This window comes from Phalaenopsis equestris, unplaced genomic scaffold (assembly GCF_001263595.1).
Source record: "Phalaenopsis equestris unplaced genomic scaffold, ASM126359v1 Scaffold000002, whole genome shotgun sequence".
NCBI classification, from domain to species: domain Eukaryota; kingdom Viridiplantae; phylum Streptophyta; class Magnoliopsida; order Asparagales; family Orchidaceae; genus Phalaenopsis; species Phalaenopsis equestris.
This window is the reverse complement of record NW_018164444.1, coordinates 1,931,477-1,953,576: the sequence shown is the minus strand read 5'-3', so window position 1 is coordinate 1,953,576 and position 22,100 is coordinate 1,931,477. Positions and strand designations below refer to the sequence as shown.

Sequence of the window (22,100 nt, the reverse complement as noted above, 5' to 3'; positions counted from 1 at the left end):
TTTTAAACTAAAGTGTGGTTTTGTTTTCTCCATGAATTTTGAGTAGTTTTCTTTATCTTTCTCCTTAAAATGATAAGTAATTAAAGTGTTGGATGGAAGTTGTGGAGAGTATTAATCTTTAATGTTAAAAGAAGTTGTGATGATTTAATTCCATGTACTTCATTTGCTTTTTGATCTGGTCCATCTAGATGTTAAAATTTGTTGTGAGAACATGTAAGAACCGAGATGATATTGTCTTAGTCAACAATTCGAAAAAATCACATGAGGTTGTATGAATGAAAATTTTCATGTGATTTTTCATCACAAGTATACGTAACGTTATCAAGTAATATAGGACTTTTTGATTAAGCCTTAAATATCAAACCCATAAGAATAGCTACAATATGCAACATCAAAAAAGGAGAAATTAGATAACAAATTCTACTTAACAAACCATTCGTACTCAAACTCTAGATGTTATAATATGAATGAAAGTTCAATTTTTTTTTTATAATTTTTGATAATTGAAAATTAAAAGTAAATAATAAACAACATACTAATTTAACTAGATACTTGCAAGGTTAAGGCAATATAAATAAAATATATTTTTTCTTATCATGAATTAGTAATAAGTATAGGAATTCTATTGTGGAAGTATTCTAATTGTGTTCTACCACTACCAAATAGGAACAATAATATTCTTTACCCTTACTAGAGATGCTATAAAGAACATTAACTAATTTAAATTTTGAATAGTCTTGAAAACGGGTTAGGTAAGGAAGATACTAGCTCTCACTCTAGAGTTCCCTATTCTCCCTCCATCACGGGGCTAACATCACGTATTAAAACCTAAAATTATAAATCAAATTGGGGGCTTTAACCTGTCACTTTAAAGTCCTCTATCTCTCTAAAGTCCTCTAATTCTATTACACTCTAAAGCCCTTCAAAGTTTATTTCCCTATTTATTTGCACTCAATCATATGAATTATCATTCATGAAATTTTCATGTGATTCTTACTATTTGTTGACTAAGACAATATCATCTCAGATCATACATGTTCTCACAACACGTATTAACGCCTTAATTGACCAAATCAAAAATTAAATGAAGTACAAGGTTTAAAATCATCACAACTTCTTCCAACATTAAAGACTAATACTTCACACAACTTCCATCCAATACTTAGTTACTTATCATTTTAAGGAAAAACATAAAGAAACTACTCAAATTTCATGCAGAAAATACAACCACACTTAAGTTTGAAAGTAGAAATCATTCAAACAAACAAGAAGTCTAAATTAAAACTAAATGTAACCACAAAGATAAAAACTTATTTCAGTTTCTCTCCACCAAAGTCTTGAAGTTCCTTTGAATCTCTTCCTTCACTTAAAATACAAACTACAACTTAAAATAAAAATAAAAGTGGCGGTGGTGGTATGTGGCGACTGAATTGGTGATCGGTCTCTCGATGGATTCACTGGCGCGTAAGTGATACACCTAAAATATATAGTATTTTTATAAGGCGGCGGTGGTGGTATGTGGCGACTGAGTTGGTGATCGGTCTCTCGATGGATTCACTGGCGCATAAGTGATACACCTAAAATATATAGTATTTTTATACACACTTTTATACCTATTATTAAGATATTGCGCTTTAATGAAAGGTATTTGCGTGTTTTTTTCTTTCAGGTACAATCAAATGAATGCGAAATGCTAAAAGAAGTGAAAAGGGTCAAATTTGGAACAAAAATGATGAAGGTGCAAAAACTTTCAGGTGCAATCAAATGAATGCGAAATGCTAAAAAGAGTGAAAAGGGTCAAATTTGGAACAAAAATGATGAAGGTGCAAAAATGAATTGGGGCGCTATGCGCCAGAGAGCCGCTCCTAAGCACTAGGTATCCCGCACTTAAGCGTAGAAGTAGTTATTTGATGATTCCTTGAATTTAGACAAATTTTAAAGAGGTATTTGGAGAAACCCTTAGTAAAACGTGAGAAATAATCCATGGACACAAAAATTCAAAAGAGGTGTTTGGAGAAACCCTTGGTAAAACGTGAGAAATAATCCATGGACTCAAAAATTCATTCAATTAGCTTTTGAAAGGAGGGACTAAAGTACCTTTTAAATTTTTATTAAAGAAAACTTGGATCATTGAGACACATTTTGAAGAGACACTAAAGCACCTTTTAAATTTTTATTAAAGAAAACTTGGATCATCAAAGGAAGAGCCCAGTTATTAGACAGTCATAGCCATCATTTATCCAAGTTACCGCCGCCGCCGCCGACCACTTTTCTTTTTATTTTGAGTGTTAGTTTGTATTGTGAGTGGAAAAAGATAATTCAAAAAGATAATTCAAAGGAACTTCAAGACATTTGGTGGAGACGATTTGAGATAAGTGTTTATCTTTATGACTACACTTGGCTTTAATTTAGATTTTTTGTTTATGTACATGATTTCTACTTTTTAACTCATGTGTTGTTGTGTTTTTTCCATGAATTTTAAATAATTTTCTTTATCTGTTTCTTTAAAATTATAAGTGATTAAGTATTTAAAGAAAGTTGTGTGAAATATTAGACTTCAATGTTGGAAGAAGTTGTGATGATTTGAAACCTTACACTTCATTTACTTCTTGATTTGACTAATTAAGATGTTAATACTTGTTGTGAGAAAATGTAAGATCCGAGATGAAATTGTCTCAGTCAACAAATTGTCAGAATCACATATTGATTTCATGAATGAGAATGTAGTTCATGAGGTTGAGTGCAAATAAATAGGGAAATAAATTTTTCAAGGGTGTACAATTAGAGTACTTTAGAGTGACAGACTAAAACTCCCAATTTGATTTATAGTTTTAGGTGTTAGATATATAAATACATATGAATAGAGCGGTATATGTGTAAATCTTCTAAATATTTGTATAATTCTGCAAATTTGTTTCCTAGCCTATTAATGCTTTCTAGATTGGGGCATTTTGGAAAGCAAGGCGGCATCGCTCTGCTCCATCGTCCATGTCCTCTTTCCCCGTTTTTCATTTAACGAAGCTACTGGCTTGCTTTGCCACTCAAACCCTAAATTGTCCAGCGTAGGTGATCGCCTCCCGCTGCAATCACCATGCCTTTATTCCTTTCGGAGGAAGAGTTTTGTCTCATATCTAACGACGCCTCAGCTGTGGCGGAAAGGGCGGACGTCTTCATTTGCGATCTCCGTCAGCAGCTCGACGTCGTCCGGGCAGAGGCTGATGCGAAATCGATTGCCGAAGAGCAAAACTGCGCTCTCCTCGAGCAGAAATATGCTTCGCTGTACTCAGAGTTCTCGAGGCTGCAGTACGAGAACGCTCAGCTGTCTGCATCCACCGAAAAGAGTCTATCAGAGCTCGCGGATGTGCAGGCTGAGAAACATCAGCTTCATATTAAGGCGGTGAGTGCTCTATGACTTCCAAAACACCCCCCCCCACCTGATTGTTGATTTCACTGATTTATTCTTGTGGCACTCGGCCCTAATTTGTAGATTGGTAAGGATGCTGAATTAGAGAAACTCTCTTTGGAGGCAGCAGAGCTCCGTATATCAAAGCGGCAGCTTCTGGATTTGGTAGAGCAGAAGGATGCGGAGATTAGAGAGAGAAATAGTACCATTCAAAGCTACGTTGATAAGATTGTGAGTTATCTTTTCCTTTGTACTACTAATGTGAAGTTTACATGATTCTCCGAATAAACTCACTTTCTCATGCACTGCAAGGCACTTCCGCACAAAAATGCTTGATTTTTATAGCACAGCTATAGATTAATTAGACCGATAGCTCACTTTGTCTTTATTAATTTAAAAAGCAAAATATGTAGATAACGCATTTCAAGAAGTTACTGATAACGCCATGCTGTATCTTATTAGAGATGTACTCAGCTCTCCTTTTTATGTTTAAGTAATTCATTTCGATTTTAGGTTGTTCGTATAGGTTAATTTATTTTGGGGTAATTATTTGTTCAGGAATTTTATTTAGGGATTGTATAGAATACTTTAATACTACTCAAATCATTTTAATCCAACTGTCCACACTTTTGGAAAATACATTAGTTTGTCAGTTTGCAGTCATGTATGCTATTTCCATTGTTACATGGAATTTATAGCAATGACACAATGGCATGAATAATCACTCTAGGAATTTATGAAAGTACATTCATTTGAACTTTTGGATGTCAGTTTTTTTTGTGCTTGAAATTATGATAACTATGTAGTCTAACATGTACTTGATTGAAAGCAAAGTTTAGGTACAAGGTGAATAGTAGCATCTTGGTTTGAGATTTTTAACTAAATCGTGTTAGACTTGCCTCAATTGTTTTCCCAAAATTTACTTTTCTTTTTTTGTTAGAAGTGTCACCAAGATGCATTGGTGTCAGGATGAGTAGTAGTGTTTTGATTTGAGATCTTAGACTCTTAAACTGTTTTAGAGTTAACTAAGTTGCTTCCCAAAGTTAACTTTTCTTCCTCTGTTAGAAGTCTTACTGAGATTTCCACAATCAGGTGAATAACTCTTCCAAGCTCGGATTAGATTAATTTGATAGAATGGAAAGATTTCTATAATATATTTTGTACAAATTATATGTTTCATCACAACTTTGTGGGAGGTCTTTTTGTGTGAGGATGCTAGATAGATGCATCTTAGTTGGTAAAGTTGCCAAATTTGCAAAAAGACGGTATTTTCTCATGGCCAAAAATAAAATATTTTGTCGCACTGGATGATTTTAAGAAAATGTTTACTATGTAGATTATAGCTTTTGATAAAACTAGTTTCTATGCAGCTTTATTACTGTTGATACAGATCTTTTCGATCTTTAAAAGGGCATCTTTCTATTTTCTACTTTGCAGCATCCATGTAATAAATTTTTTTTTTGAAGCCCTGCAATCTTGAAAAATAGATATTTGTGTATTTTGTTTCTACTAAGATCATGGCTAGCCTACCATACTGATGTAACCGGCTGGATGTTTCCTATTATATCCACATTGTCAAGAATTAGTATTATATAATAAATCCTTTTGCGACAGCTATAAGCTAAAATTACTTGACCTGTAGGCATGAGAGTCGATAGTTAAAATTGTCTAATTTTTTTTTTCATTGGTGGCATATCTAACAGCCTTAAAGAAATTTTGATATACCTCTTGAAGAAGTATTTGTTGTATCACCGAGTAGTGTTCTTATTTGTATTTGCAACTAAGTGGAATCGTCTTTGGTATATAGACTGGTTATAAAATTATATTTACATGCAAAGGTTGAAAAACAAATTCAATGCAAGGAATGACACTTTGAGTACATGTTAAGAACTAGGAGTGTCATTACATCAAAACTGATGTTTGACGTTGAATAAATATTTCAATTCCTTGAGCATCATTACCTTGAAGCCTTGAACTACTGTGATTTTGGGCAGTTTTCACTCCGGTTACCGTTTTTCCCCCAACTTCGATGGAAACATATTCCTAAATAACTTGTTGCTTCATGTCATATAGTTACGCTGATTTTAGTCTTTTGAAATTTAATGCTTTCAATTTAGATTGTTGTATGGTTAAGTCAAGTCCTTATGTTGGTTGAAAGGATTTAAATTTTAAAGCATCTACCTATCATTTTTTCCATCAAGATTCTAAGAGCATTTGATGTATTTTTATGACTTTGAAATCCTTTTGAGTCTTTTGCAAGGATCTATTCTTATTTGAACATGTTGGCCCTTTCTATTTTCATCTTTGTAACTAGATTGTGATTAGGTTAACTTGTGATTTCATCCTTCTCAAGTATTTATGCACTTGATCTACATGAAAATAGGTAGATTATGAATGACTAAAATGTAGTAATTTATGGATTTCACCTTTCAGCACTCACCCTCAACTCATTGTCTCATTCGAGGATGGATGCAAAAATAATGGGGGTTGGGAGCCTCTTATTCATAGAGTTGAGGTCTTATTTTTTAGATAAAATTTTCATTTAGCTGTTTTTTCACTTTTTCTTTGCTTTTTTGTTATCATTTGTCTTTTTATATTCTAACAGTCCATAGAACCAGGACCACATATAGTATTCTAATTAATCCACCTCAATGCATTAATCTAAACTATCCTTTTTGGTTGTATTGATGAAGCTAGGTTTTAGGGTTATATCCATATATTTTCCTCCTCTCCTCACCTTAAATTTTCTACTTTCTCTCTTTGATTTCTCCCACTTGATACTTCCATTTATTAGGCACCTACTTAGCAAATTAATTTATTGCAAATATGTAAATAAGCGAAATATATTTTTTTCTTTTGAACAAAGATAACATGAATATTATTCAAAATAATTTTTCATATAAGATGTAAAGTTGAACAAGTTTTAATCAAACAAAGTTGAACTAATTTACATCAAAATTTGGCATTATATTTATATTCTTTAATTGCATTGGCTCTTTGCTCATTGCCTTGGTGATAAGCGTTGCTTCTTAGTCATACTTTTTTATCAACTATTCTCTCTTAATATATTGTGTTGAAAAGTAGAAATCATGAACACTTTTGAGTGCCAACGAGACTGATCTCTCTTATGGTACTATTTTTCATTTTCATCTTACCACCATATTCTTGTCATGCTTCTTTTTACTTATTTTCAAGTGTCTACCGCCTCAAATGTTACTTGCAACAATTGATTTGATTTTATATATTCTCTATTTTAAATCATATTTTCTTGCTTCTTAACACCTCATTTTTATCCTTTTTCTCATTTGCTTTTTGCTAGACATCATTTTGGTGACCAAATAATATGATTAAGGGGAGCATTTTTTAAATGTAATTGAATTCTCTTGTTTAGTGGTTTCTCTATCTCCGTTGAAAGTAGAACAATGAATTGTCTGCTACCGCGCTTTTTCGTTTTACAAATACAAAATTGTTCTGTATAGAAGATAATAACTTGATCACACACACACACACACACACACACACACACACATATATATCAGTGTGTGTGCGCGATTTTCCTTTTTTTACAAGTATAAAATTGTCTTATACAGAAGATAACAATCTGATCACACACACACACACACACACACACACACACACACAGTGCTAGGCCCCATGATGAGAGCCCGCTTCATGTGCCTAAATATTCAAGGACTCAGCGTCGCTGGGGATCGAACTCGTAACCCGATGGGACTTACAGTGAACCCGACCAACCAACATGCCACGATTTGCGTCACACACACACACATACACACACAGATATATATATATAGATAGATAGCTGATGTATGGGGCATTTATGTACATAATTATGGATTTACACATCTCACGCCAAAACATTCATTCTTACATGCATAGCGTCCAATTCTTCGGTATCTTATAAAAAATAATACTAGTTTTCATACATAGTTAAAGTGCTATGCATGTAAATATAAAAGTTTAGGTGTGACATACGTAAATCCATAAGAATTGTGTGCATAAGTATTTCCATAATAATTCAACATGTTTTATTTAATATACCTATTTATTTATATCATAATTTTCATTTGACATAAGTACGAACTATTCTGATCTAGTTTTATTTGATGCAAGGTTATTTCAATTTAACTGAGTTTGAGTTGAACTAGAATCAAAATTTTGTTTCTGCGTTGGTCAGGACTGGATCAAAGTTGGCTCGATATCAACCCTACTTGATATTTATTAGCCCAATTTTCTCAGCAAAAAAAATTAGTGATAACATTTTTTGATTAGTTGGATTTTAAATAACATGATGGGGGTAGATGTTAGTTAGTTGATGCTTGATGTGAAAGAGTTCTCCAACTTATTGCATGTGCCTATAATATCAATGGTAATACAAGACATGGTTTACTTGTAGTCCAATTCCCTCCTTTGAAGTAGTAGTGTGTCTTTTTGATGTACTTCCTCTCATTTTAGCTTTATTTCTAAATATAAATTCGAATAAATTTTGAGCTTATTTCTTATTATTATTTTTTTCAATAATGACATTTATTGCTCTTCTGATGCTAAATCTTTAGTTTTCTCTTCTATTCAATTACAATATTGGATTTTTGTCATATAGAAAAATACTTGTTTTTTTTCGTCAAGTCTAATGCCTTTTATGCTAGCAACAATATCAACAACTAAGATAACTTAAATTCTGTGTTGTATCTTATGAAATTCTGATGCATATTATTTAAAAAATAATTTTTAATTCGGTTAAATTTTTAAATCACTTGCTTTCCTAATACACTTTTGTTTGAGTAGATCTAAAATTGAATATATGGAATGTAATTTTAGTAATAGTAGATCTTGTGGCGGGATTGTATCAATGGGTAATCAAGTTGTTAAAAAGGATTGAACATTTTAGATATCTCGAGTCTATTGTTCAAAGTGATGGTGATATAGGTGAAGATGTTATCAGTAGAATTCAAGTTGGATGGTTAAAGTGGAGGAATTCATCGGGCCTATTGTGTGATAGAAAAGTATATCGCTCAGACTTATAGGAAAGTGTTGTTGATATGAGAATACTTAGGTGGATGAGTGGCTTTGTACTTTGAGAAAATGCGAATGTAATAGGTCCGTGAAAGGGTAGTTGTAGTTCCATTGATAGACAATATTAGAGTGATTCGTCTTAGATGGTTTGGTCTGGTGATCCAGTTAGGATTGTAGATGTTTTTGATTTAACTTATGTTAAAAATGGTAGAGGTAGACCTGAAAAAATCAGGGCATGTTATATAAAAAATGATCTTAATTTATTATAATTAAATGAAAATGACACTCGACACTCAATAGGACACAATGAAGAAAACAAATTCATGTAGCCGACCCTACATAGTAGGATAAAGACTTGTTGTTGTTTTAGATGCTTTCCTAATAATTTTTTTTTTGTATACTTTTTTTACATTCACTCGCCATCTTGCTTCAAATTCTAGCACTAGATTTGCTTTTATTCTTTGTGATTGATAGGATATATTAAGTTGATCATGTCAAAATTGGTTGATTATAATCTTTTGGTTATGAATTCCATCGCTGTAAATAATGTGGGGACAACTTCAAATGAAAAAAATGAAATTTTAGTGCTTAATGTTGCACCGATAATATTTTGTTTCAATCGGGCTTGATGCTTGAGAAGTGTGGATTTGGCGTAGGTAATGGTTACACAATATAACGCTCTTTGTTGATGCACCATTACTTGTAAAAAGGGGAGATGGATGGTTTGGATACCTATAACTATTTTATTTTTGTATTAGGCTTATATACAAATGGGTTTGTGAGTCAATTTCACTTATCATTCAAAATCGTGTTTTTAGATTTTGGTCCAGAAATAATATGTTACTAAAATTTAAATACCATTTGAATAAATTATCAACCACAAAATTCTATTAAATTCATCACTTTAGTCATGTAGTCATGACAAAGGAAATTGAACCTCTGTGTGCGTCATGTGTGTGCGTCTAATCCACACACATTTGTATACCCTTGTATTAAATGGTACATTAATATTTTAAGGACATTCCAGTCTTATATTTGATTGGAAGTAAATAGATTAATCTCATCCTTTACTATCAAGACCTCTTGAAAATGAGTCATGTATCATGATATATTGGTATGATATATGGAGTGCATGAGATAGGTAAAGTATTATGCCAATTGATCGATGCTGTAAGTATGTTATTGATATTGGTTATTGCAACTTTACTCTTGTGAATGCACATCACAAGCAATTCTAGTTGCAAATTTTATTTGTTTGGAGATAGTAATGAATAAGGGTTTAGCTAGCTTGTTGCTAGAGTGCTTTCTTTAGCTGTTGTAGTCTTTTTTATTTGTTAAAAAATTTTAAGCTACTTGGATTTCTAACAGCAGGTACACACATAAGAGGGGATAGTTTAAATAGATAAAACCCTAACCCCAGCCCTCATCATCTGAGGAGATGTCCTCCCAAATTTTGGTTCTAAATATACTATGTTGAGTGTAGACGTATTAAGTTTTATTGGTTGATGATCCCAATTGTTTGGCCCTCCTAAGCTAACTTGCCAATTAACATTTCATCCGACACCAAACAGGAACAAATAAAGAATGAGAATTCATAAAGTGGATCTCAATTACATTGGCTGAGGCTAATGACGACGACTACTATCAATATAGTGCATTTAAAATTTTGTTTTTTGGTTTCATTCTTAGCTACTCGAGTCAATGATGGTTGATTCTTGATCCTCTCCTTTATGTAAGCTATTTGTCCATGTGCAAAAAGAGCTCTTCAATTTATTAATTTTTAAGATAAATCATGACCGCACAGCCTCATATTTTGATGGATATGCTCATTATTTATGTCATCATACAAAGAGCCAATACTTAAATTAGTATTATTCAAAACTATACTTATTTCTGTTGAATAATGTATTTTAGATTGAAAAGTTCAGCTTATTACTGTTTGATATCTTTTGGCTTTAATTGATTGAGATTGTGTTCCTTGTGAGATTGATCATAATGGCACATTTGATGCCCTCATGCATGTTATATTTCAACAATTTGCTTGTAATGCTCACGGTTTCTTGGAGCTTGGTATCTTGTTTAAGAATTAGCATCATAGATGTGGCTTAAATTCATATTATAGCTAATTAATCTCCTATACAGTTTGTTTTTGACTTAAGTTGTGAAGTTTGATATCTTTGCAGTTTGCCACTTATGCTGAAAAGTTCCATTTGTATAGTTATTTTAACCTATCTCCCGTATAATTATGTTTTTCAATGTATTCTATAAATGTTCTAATGTTTCCCTTGTTTTGCTATGCTTATGGTCATTTTGGAAAGATACATATGTCAGAGAATAATTCTTCAAGGGAATCTAAACTAAATGAGATTGCGGCAGAACTGACACGTTGTCAAGCTACTTGTGCTAGGTTAACTCAGGTTAGTTTACATATAACTATCTGATATATTGATGGGTTGTTAATTCTTACATTTATAATGCTGGTTATTTACTTTTTTAAGGAACCTGAAATGCTTTCAATTTACATTTCTACTTTTATCCTTATTTATTTTTTTATTTTCTTAAAGAGCTACTGAATTGTGGTACATGACTTCTAAAGGCCTAAAAATTCCGAGTACAACTGTTATATGGTTTGTATATAAAATTACACACGAGTTCAATATTTGCCGAACTCGTTTGGGCAAATAACTGAAAATATAAAAAGGTAAAATTATTACGTAAAGAAACAACTTAGTTAGCAATTTTAGCTTCACATTGGTATAATATGATGAGTTATCTTGAAATTTATTGCTCACCATCTGCACGAAATTGAACTGATCACATTCAACCAAAAATTAAGGATGTAAATGAAATAAATCTCTCTAAATGTTATTATTGAAAACTACTTGTTGACTATAAAAACATTAAAAAAAAATAAAATTCGTAACTGTTCCCACTCCCTAAGCCCCATACCTGTTCCCACTTATGAATTTCAAATGCACTCAAATCTGGAGGATTGTACTGATATAATTCTGAAACATTAATTGTTGGTGAGATAAGATTGGAGGGAAGCTCTACAATGTACGCATTACTATTAATCTTCGTGAAAATTAGGAATGGTCCGAGTTTCCTTGGCTTAAGCTTAGAATAAGTGCCGACTGTAAATCTTTCTTTTATCAAATGCGCCATTACTAAATCACGCATACTAAATTTTGTTCCTCGCCGTTGTACCTAAGCTTATTGTTTTTATTTCACTGAAGATACCTGTAATTTTTGGCGCATGTTCGGCAACATGGACTCAAATTCTGAGGTGTAATCACAACAATTTAAATTCTAGGCTTTGGTATAATTGTGAAATCCATTGTTACATTAGGACATCTAGTATACATAATGGCAAAAGGAGATAAATTGGTAGATTTGTTAATAGTGGAATTGAAAGCAAATTCAGCCTGACATAATATATCATCCCACTGTATTGATTTTTCTCTTACTAAACAACAAAGCATGTTACCGAGTGATTGATTAATGATTTCCATTTGTCCATATGATCGTGGGTGGTATGCTGAATCTAAATGTAATCCTGTTTGAAATCACTTCCGCAATTCAGGCCAGAAATAACTCTGAATTTAATGTTTCGGTCAGCATGCAAACAAACTTGTTCTTTGAAAAATAGTCATGTAATGTTTATTGCATCCAAAGTCTTTTTACATGCAATGAAGTGCCTCTTCTTAGAGAATCTATCTATAGCAACCATAATTGAATATGAACCTCTTTTTGTTCTAGGCAATTCCAAAACAAAATCTAAGCTCAAATCTTCCCAAATAGAATTAGGAATAGAAAAAGGAATATATAAGCCAATGTTCTGAGAGGATCCTTTACTCGATTGGCTCACCAAACACCTTTCAACAAATCTATGCTCATCAATGGGCATTTTCGGCTAATAGAATTGAGAATGGACCGAGGCAAAGGTTTTGTCTCTTCCTAGTTGAGCCGATAGCCTACCTCCGTGCAGATCCTTGATTAGCATAGGATGGATAGATGTGTCAGGAATGAAAGTTGATTCTCTTTAAAAAAGAAATCACTTCTTTATGGAATATCCATCCGCAGGTTCGTTGTTACAATTCTTTTTCCGTATGTTGGAGAAGTCCTCTCTTGTCTCATATAGCTCTTTCAAAGATTCCAAACCAATAATTTTTGTTTGCAAGGCTATAAGGAGGCTGGAGCTTCTACTAGGTGCATCTGCAACCTTATTAGTTTGACCTGCTTTGTGTTTAAAAGCAAAGCTGAATCTCTGCATAAACTGGATCCACCTTATGTTCATACGATTCAAATTCTTCTGGCAGTTAAGGAAGCATAACATTTGGTAGTCACAATAAAGAACACACTCGTGGTGAAAAAGGTAATGTTCCCATTTAGCTCTAATGATATAAAGATTTTACTTATAAGTGGACTATTTTTGACGAGCCTAACTTAATTTTTTTACTAAAGTATTCAATTGGTTGACCCTCTTGCGAAAGGACAGCACCTATGCCATAAAAAGATGCATCAGCTTCAACATGAATAGGTTCATTGAAGTCTGGAATAGCTAAGATGGGAGCAGAACATAGCCCCTTTTTGTTAGCTTCAAAACTAGCTTGCTGTGTCTTTTCCCCAAGTGAATTTTTGGCTCTTAAAACAATCATTTATGGGAGCTATTAAGGTATTGAAATGTTGAACGAACCTTCTGTAGAAACTCGCTAGCCCATGAAAGCTTTGAACATACATAGTACACTAGGGAGTTGGCCCTGAACTAACTGTCTCAACTTCCGAACCTTCGGATGAACAAACATTGTGTCAGCTCCAACAACGTACCCAAAGAAATGAACTTTGTCTCGAGCGAATTTGCATTTTGTCAGGTTGATCAATAGCTGATGGGTATGCAGTACTTTGAATATTGCTTCTAGACGTGTAAGGTGAACCTGCAAAGGACAATATATAGGAATATCATCAAAATAAATGACACATAGCTTTCCAATAAATGATTGTAGAATTTGAGTCATTGGCCTCATAAACTTGCTTGGCATTGCAAAGCCAAAGGGCATAACACACTATTTAAACAACCCTTAATGAGTTTGAAGACAGTTAGAATTTATTTAAACTCGAATATGGATTTGATGGTATCCACCCCTCAGTTCTAACTTCAAGAATATGACAACCCCTTGCAATTTATCTAGCATGTCTTCCAAACAGGGATGTGTTAATCTATATTTTATAGTTATTTTGTTGATTGAACGGCTGCCCTGCACAATCTCCATTGATCAACCTTTTCTGGCACAACTAGAGCGAGAATGACACATTGACTCATTATATGCCTTACAAACTGTTTGGAGAGTAAATCTTCAAAAATGACATGCAATATTTCCCGTTATTTGGGGCTCATTCTATAAAATTGGGAGATTGGACAAGGACGAAACAGAAACTAGATCAATTTGATGTTGAATTGGAGGGAGCTGTTTCAGCAAGTCTTGTGGAGTGATATTAATAAATTGATGTAGTAAATGATGCACTTCCCCGCGATATCAACATTACCTTGATTTTGTTCGGTAACTAGGAAAGCTGCAATCAGCTGATCCTACTTGGAATCCGACAAAAAACTGATGACCTTGAACACATAAGAAGATTGCATTTTCAGAGATCTCTTTCAGCTTGTTGGAGGTAGGTAGTAGTCGGATTCTTATCCCCTTTTAATCAAACACATATATATTATCTCGACAATTATAACATGCACCCATATCAAATTTCCACAATCTTCTCAAAATTAGATGACTGACATCCATATTTTTTACATCACAATAAACATCACAAACATAATGATTTCCAATAGAGAAATTTACTTCACAAATTTCAGTCACCTGCATTTCTATTCCTTTCTTAATCCAACTAATATTGTGAGGGTGAGAATGATTTGATGTTTATAAATTGAGAGTTTTAACCACTTTGGAAATCACAGTTTCAATACACCCACTATCAATCAATAAATCACATACCTTATAGTTTATGGCGCGCATCGAATGTGAAAAATAGTGTCGTTGAGAACTTAACAATTAATTTGGTGCGATTAGGATTCTTTCGAACATGCAAACAAGAATATTTCCTTTGTCTCCAGGAATATCATCAATGAATTTAACAGCTAACACAGGTAGGTCACAGTGCCTTCAAGAAGATGCACCTGCTTCCTGAATCTGAAACTTTGCCTTCAAGAAGATGCACCTGCTTTCTCTAAGGACACTCATTTGAGCCCCAGTTGGAATCATCTGAACCATTTAGATGGCCTTGGCTTGTTGTAAATATTATCTAATTTTGGTAGAAGATTTAGGTTCATTATTAGCAGCCGAAGGCTGCTTGGAGGACTGAAGATTGCTCCGTCTTCCTGGAACAATAACATTTGTTTTTAACTAATCCTAAAGATTGATCTAGCAGTTGCCTCCATAGAACTGTTTATAACTCCGATTAAATTGTGTTTCAGCTTTATGTGCATAGTTAACTGCTTGGGAAAGGGACCATATGGTACTTTTCTCAAGCTTATCTTATGTGGTTCGCTTAATTCTTCAATGTATCGAGCCATAAGATGCTGCGGACTTTCTTGCAGCTTATCACAAACACTCAACCTATATAATTCTTCTCTGTAAATACAAGAACTGCTCGTAATTAGCAGGAAGTGGTTACACACCAATTATTTTATTTTCCTCTCGCTCCAGGTTTTTACAATACTTTTCCTCTCTCTACGTCTTGTTTGAGTGAGCTGAATCTATAACACTGTCACACCTCCTTTCAGCTTGCACATCACATAGTAACTTGTCTTTCAAGTTGATTATCCTTGTATTCAAAGAACGATTCAACTGAATGCTTATATTCCAATTAATCTTTGATATGGAGGTGATCATTTATCAATGGAAGGTCAACCTTGAGTTTGAAATCTTCTTGGGTTATGTCTGATTTATTCCGTCTCCGGTGAGGATTATCAAATAGCCTCAAGTCTTCGTCAAATTCAAAATCTTATTGAGGATTTCATTGCCTACTTAAATAATCCTCTTCGGACTCAGGATGCTTGGAGCACGCCGGGTAATAAGATCTTTGGGGCCTCCATAGATCTTGATTGTCCACAATAGTAGCTTCCTCCACAAAGTTTAATGCTGGGATTACTGCTGTGGTTGCTGGCACGTCTGCCATTGATCCTTGAACCTTGAAGCTCTCCCCTCATTTCGATCGTGTATTGTTGAAATTGCTTTGTTAGGATTTTCAGTTTTTGCTCCAAGGCATGCTGAGCTTCTCGCAAAATTTCACAACCACAATTGACACTGTTATTTGCGTTCCTATTGCTTCCTTCAGCCATGGCCTTGATACCAACTTTTGTGAAGTACTTGGACGGGAGGAACTAGAAAGAACAAAATAATCCATAAATAGAAATTCTGTTATTACCACATACAAAAGCCTGTAACAGAAAATGGAATGGTTCGTCCTTTTCCGGATAATGCTGAGGGTATATAAACATCTGGGTATAAAATAACTCAGCAAAATACAGTATTTTGTTTCTTGTAATATTTAAAATATTGATGCTAAGAGATTAACTAAATTAATAACTATAATAAGAAAGAGCAATTCAAAAGGTGATCCCTGTAACAATGCTTTCATCACCTACAAAACTCCCATCTTGCTCCCCTTCATTTTGTTCTTTTTTTTTATTTTGTTTCCACATCTTTGTTGCTCTCTATAGTGATCTCTAGCTGCGCATCCACCCAAGCCGAGCCATCCTACTCCACGCTGCATTGTGGCCTCTTTTCTCAAGACCGAAGCCCCCATCTTGTATGAAACCCTTTGCATGCACCTTCTCCTTCTTAGTTGTCTTCTCTTTCGGAAGAGACCAAACTGTGGTCCATTTATCCTAGTAGCACGCCCATCTTCCTTGCATTAGCCCAAACCGAGACCTATAATTATGAGCCCCAATTGCTGTTTGAACCCAAATATGCAGTAAAGTCTCTTTTTTGTATATATATATTATATTATTTATATAAAATAAATCTAAAAGTTTTGTTAACTTTTCATTTCGTTGATTCCCTGTTTTACCGTCGTCAAAATTGTCGCCTCTTCTCATGCAAATGTATAAAAAGTAATGGAACTTTAAGTTCCCGTTTGAGGAAATTTAAGTATTTGTTCAGGAAAATTTAAGTTGTGTCAGAAAAATTTAAGTACTTATGCTTGAAAATTCATGTAAAATGGGGGAAATTTGTAAGTACCCGTTCTAGAAAATTTGATTACTTGTTCAGGGAAATTAAGTACCTTTTAGAGAAACTTAAGCACTAGTAAAGGAAATGCATGACTGTATTTGGTTTTTTCAAGCTTAATTAAGGGCCCAACATGTCTTTTAAGACTGATGGGTTAGAGAATTTTTTTTGTTTTGATGACCAACATATCTTTTAAGATTGATGGGCAAACTAGCACTCTTTCTAATGTCCCCTAAGCGGGGGATATGCCGGGAGATTACCGAAAATTCGGGTGAATTTAACACTTAAAAAATAATTCAAACTTGGACTTTTTGAACTTGCAAATGACTTGAAATATATGGACTTGTTTTGAACTTGTTAAAAAAACTATAAAAAAATGGGCTTTAAAAATGGCATATAGAAAAAAAAAAGTATTACAAAATACAAAATATTCCCTCAAATTATAGTTCAAGTAATTCCAAGAGAATAACATTAAATGCATTTGAAACTTATATAAGATTTATGAAGAATTGAATGGCTCACCAGTTAATATGATTGAATTTTTATTTGACTTCAAATGCGATTTAAACCTAAATACATAAATTGGAGCTATTTAATCACATGAAAATTATTTTTAAATACTAAATATTGAATTAATTTGACTTTCGTCATTGAATTCACAATATTACATGCTAGCGAACATAAGACGATTCATTTTAATCCCCAAAATAAAATTTTGTATGCATTCCAAAGTTCTAATATTCACATAAAATTTCAAGATGTTTGAATGATTTTATAACTTAATGAGTTTTAAGATAATTTTTGATTTGGATATAAATACCTTAAAATTTATGTAAATGCTTTAAGATTCGTGCTGGTTGTTGTTCATGTACTTTCAGGTAACGTACATGCATCCAAATGACAAAGTATTTGTATGATTAACAAAGTTTTGGATGATTTTAAATCTTGTTCTTGCACTTTGAGACATTTTTCAACTTCAAGGTGTCATGAAAGACTTGCAAATACTTTATAATATATGCATTTACATATTGTGAATGCATCAAATATTGAATAATATGTTGCAAGAACATAAATTATTATGCAATCACATCTTATAGGTGTACCAAAGTATATGCAATTATATGAAGCAAATGCATCAAGATGTCTGTACATTATCAAAGAATGTTCTCATGGGCTCCAACGATTATGGTAAGCGATTAAACTAGTTAGCTTTGAGAATGCTACACACGCTAATATAAAATTATTTTGAAATTGTTGACTCTAATATGTGTGCAAATAAATTTAGGGTTTGCTTGGGATAACTGTAGCTTATTAAAAACCGCCACACAATAGCTGTTCTAGGAAGCTGCTATCGGGAGGCTGTCTGTCTGCTTTGTGCAGTGTTATAGCAGCTGTTTATGAATAATTGACTTTTCTGCCATTGTAGTATAACACTGTTTATAACATAATTAGTCCTGGTTGTACATTTCATATATGAAAATAAATATCTAATTTGAATATTACATAATAAAAACTGACACCTCACTAAACTGTGAGAACACAACAATCAAAATTAAAATAGTAATTAATATTATCATAATATTATTTTTAAGATGCAGAAGATTAATTTAATGAGATAATCCCTCCAATGAAATTTTCTATTATCTGATTACTATTGACGGTGGAATCATCGAATCGATCTGCCCACCTGAAGAAGTCACAGTTCTTTGATCTATTCCTTGGACACCTGTAAAATTGTCTCCAATAACTATGCTCCTGTCGCGAAATAAGTAGAGAAAACTGCAGTCACATAACGGTACAATACTCTATAGGCAGCGAAAGTTCTCGAGTTTGTCTTTTCTAAAGGTTTAAAACCACAAAGTATAGACCCTTAGATCTAACATTAGTAAAGAATAATGAAAATACTCAATTAAAGTTTTATAAAGTTGTGTGAGGTCTCAGAGCACAAAGTATAAAATAAAGAATAATCTGTACTACAAGAAGACAAAATACCTTTAAACAAAGAGTTGTTGGTTGCCTTTAAACTACATAATATCTATATTATATGTGTCACAGATGCATATCACCACAAATGCAATTCACAAGAACCCCAACAGTCATGCGATTGAAATAGGAGTGGTACTTGGCTTGATAATAATTCCATACCTGTCAAAACCCATGACAAATATAAGCCATCCAGTAGAATCCAGAAGGACGAACATCTCATTATAGATCTCCAAATAAAAAATAAAACATGCAATAAATAAGCATATGAAATATTATACCCACGGTTGCGTAGGAGGCCATTCATGCGGGAAAAGATACATATAAAAGAACTGAAAATAAAAGTTGCACCAAATTGAGATTGAATTTGTAAATTGTTGCATAAACTGCCAATACAATAAACATTAAGTGTTTTCACAACCCATTAAACAAAGTAATAAAAAACTTACATCCTTTCATCCGCTAACTATGACATCTTTAATTTGCTAGCTCAACTCTATCATCTTCACAACACCTTCATCTTGGGTACAAGACAACAAATTACCTTTTAGCCTGTTATATTTATTGCCCTAAACGATATTCATGTATTTCAACAGGGATAGTGAATGATTTTCTACGTGAATGATTCCGCTGAATGTAGTTGTAGAGAGCCATTGTAGCGACCACAATTTGTACTTATTTCCTGAATGGAGATATCTAGGCATATTTCGCTTAATAACATTTTTTTCTTCTAAAATGTAAGGTTCTATTTGGGGTAGATGCAACTTATTAATAAGCTGTTGCTGGACAATTGCCCTTGAAAGCTACTGCGCAGGAGCTGTTGCGGATAAACTGACTTACTATTTGTTTATTGCTGTTTGAAAATAGCTGCAACACAACGGTTTTTGGACAAATGACCATTCTGCCCATATGTAGTTATGCTGTTTGTAACAGAACTATCATATTAATATATTTGATGCTTTAGAAACAAAAATTCACTTCAAAATAATGCAAAAAATAAAATATACACCTTAATTAATAGTGAGTATCATCAGTACTAAAATAAAAGAAAAGACAATTAAAATAACATTTAATAATATGTGATATTAATTTTAAAATGGAGACGACGTATCTCACGAGCCAGATCGTTCTCTAGGAATATTATCCATTCTCGATCACTCTCAGCGGTGGAATCTGCCAGTCTGTTTGCCCACCGAAATAAGTCGCAATTCTTCATGATTCTCCGCGGGCCTATGTAGAACTGTCTTTCGTAGCTATTTGGCTGAGGTGACGTTAGCAGGGAACTCTGAAGTCCCCTGTGACACAACAATCATTGGGAGGTATAAAAAATCCTCAAGTTCATATTTTCTGAATTCTTTAAAAGATAATTCATTAATCATAACAGAAGTAGAAATTTTCTTCAGAAATAGTTAATTAAGTAGGTGTGAGGTCTCAAAGAACTCAATATACCAACCATGAGACAACAAATCTTGTCAAAAAAGGGTTCTTAGTTGTTTTTAACTCACGTAATACTACGCTCTTGTGTGACACATATGCACATCACCAAGAAAGGCCATCCAGAAGAATCTAAAAATTTGGTTCACCGAAAAAAAGAGAGGAACTTGGTTACCTTCAATAGGATTTCACATGTGACACCAACTAATACCAACAATCAATTCATCCAAAAGAACTCATAAGTCTAACATCTCATCATGGACCATTCAAAGTCACCAAAGAAAACAAGAAAAAAAAACATTTACAAACATCGAACAAAAACCCAAACAATCGTAATCAAATATACAAGGAATGTAAATAAATATGAATTGTATTAAATAAACAAGAATTAGTCCATTCAGCATCCAATAATGATGTCTGTAATCCGGTCTCTCAATTCAACCATTTCCCCAACCCATTCGCCATCTTGGGTGCAACCTTCTTGTGATTTTCCTTCTGTCTGTGGTATAAATTGTTTTATGTAATATTCAAATGCTTCGGGTGAGATGTTTAAATGATCATCATCAGCCATGCTGAAGTCTATGCCAGTTCTCAAATGATGTTGTCAAATATATTTGTGGAGAGTTATTATGACCACTACAATCTGCACCTGCTTCGGAAATGGATATATCGGCGTATCATACAGTACGATCTATTTTTTCTTCCACATTCTAAATATTCTTTCAAAGGTTGTGGGATGAATGTCTTTGTTAAACATTTCTTTCCTGTCCATATCACACAGTATGATTTAATTTTTTCTTCCACATTCTAAATATTCTTTCAATAAGAGTGCGTAAGGATGAATGTCTTTGTTAAACATTTCTTTCCTGTCCCGAACAATATTGCTGAATCTTTAAAAGTCGGGAGTTTGATATTTTGTATCCAGAAATGACTTTGGACCCTATTTGTAAGAGATATCCAGCGTCGGCTAAATAATATTTATTTGTCGCAAATACAATAATATTTTCAATTTCTTATGGCAAAAGCAAATATACAACTGTCATGTGCACTGCATTTCCACCCCGTCATAACAAAAGTAAAACACATGTTGAAGTCACATTTGAGAATCACATTTTGTGTTGACGATCCACACTAGCCCATGAACGCGTTCCTTTCATTATTGGATATACTTGCATTCACGTGTGTTCTGTCGATCGCTCTAATACAATTCTAACAAATTAGAAAAGGTTGTGTGAATTACACTAGTCATTTTGACTTCTGAATATAATGAGTCAGAAGATTTACTTTGAAAAATGATATATGCGCGGATCATTTGCAATCTTTATTGGAGTCCTCTTAAATGTTAGATCCTCTAACTTATTAATCTTTGATGACAAACTAATAAGAGTCATCAACCCCACTGAAAGTTTTTGCTGATTGTCTTCAATGAATGTTGAAATCACTTCTTCGCACCTCTCGTTTATTCATTCTCTGGGAAAATGTAGATGATTATTGCTAATACCTCTCTGGATTCTAGAGGAGCAATGATGTACATGATTGCTATGCAATTCATCGAGAAGATTTATAAATATGGGCTGTGTCATACAAAACATGTTGCTGAATTTTGTAGGATGTTCTGCAAGTAGCTCCCCAACCCATTTATCACCAATGTAAGATGATGTCATGCAGGGAGACCGATCAATGTATGAGTTGTAGTACACGTGCATCAAAAATATTGCTGCAACAATTCTCCTTATGTGTCTCTCTCTTTGTGAATCAATGTGGAACAAGTGTTCTGTTCAGGTAAGACATGTGAATCAAACAAATTTAATAAACTTCAAATATTGAATTACAAAGTTTACGAGGAAAAGACAAATTCCAAGAAAAAAGAAAAAAACATCAAAATCAGAAATCTTATAAACCTACTAAAAAATAAATTCAAGTGGTGCAAAGATAACTAAATAAAATCAATGGTCCCTGCTGTTGTAAAAAACATAAATAATTGACCCTATGGTCAAGGGTCGTCTTCATGA

General features: G+C 33.4%; 1 protein-coding gene across 1 annotated transcript in view; it reads left to right on the top strand.

Moving 5' to 3' along the window:
* The first annotated feature begins 2,949 nt into the window (after nucleotides 1-2,949).
* The window catches only part of LOC110020944 (nuclear-pore anchor), a 136,626-nt gene continuing 117,475 nt past the window's right edge, over nucleotides 2,950-22,100 (top strand). The window contains exons 1-3 of the mRNA XM_020719255.1: nucleotides 2,950-3,397; nucleotides 3,488-3,634; nucleotides 10,753-10,851. Coding sequence (XP_020574914.1) covers nucleotides 3,092-3,397; nucleotides 3,488-3,634; nucleotides 10,753-10,851 — 552 coding nt within the window. The 5' untranslated portion in view covers nucleotides 2,950-3,091. The remainder of the gene's footprint in view (nucleotides 3,398-3,487; nucleotides 3,635-10,752; nucleotides 10,852-22,100) is intronic.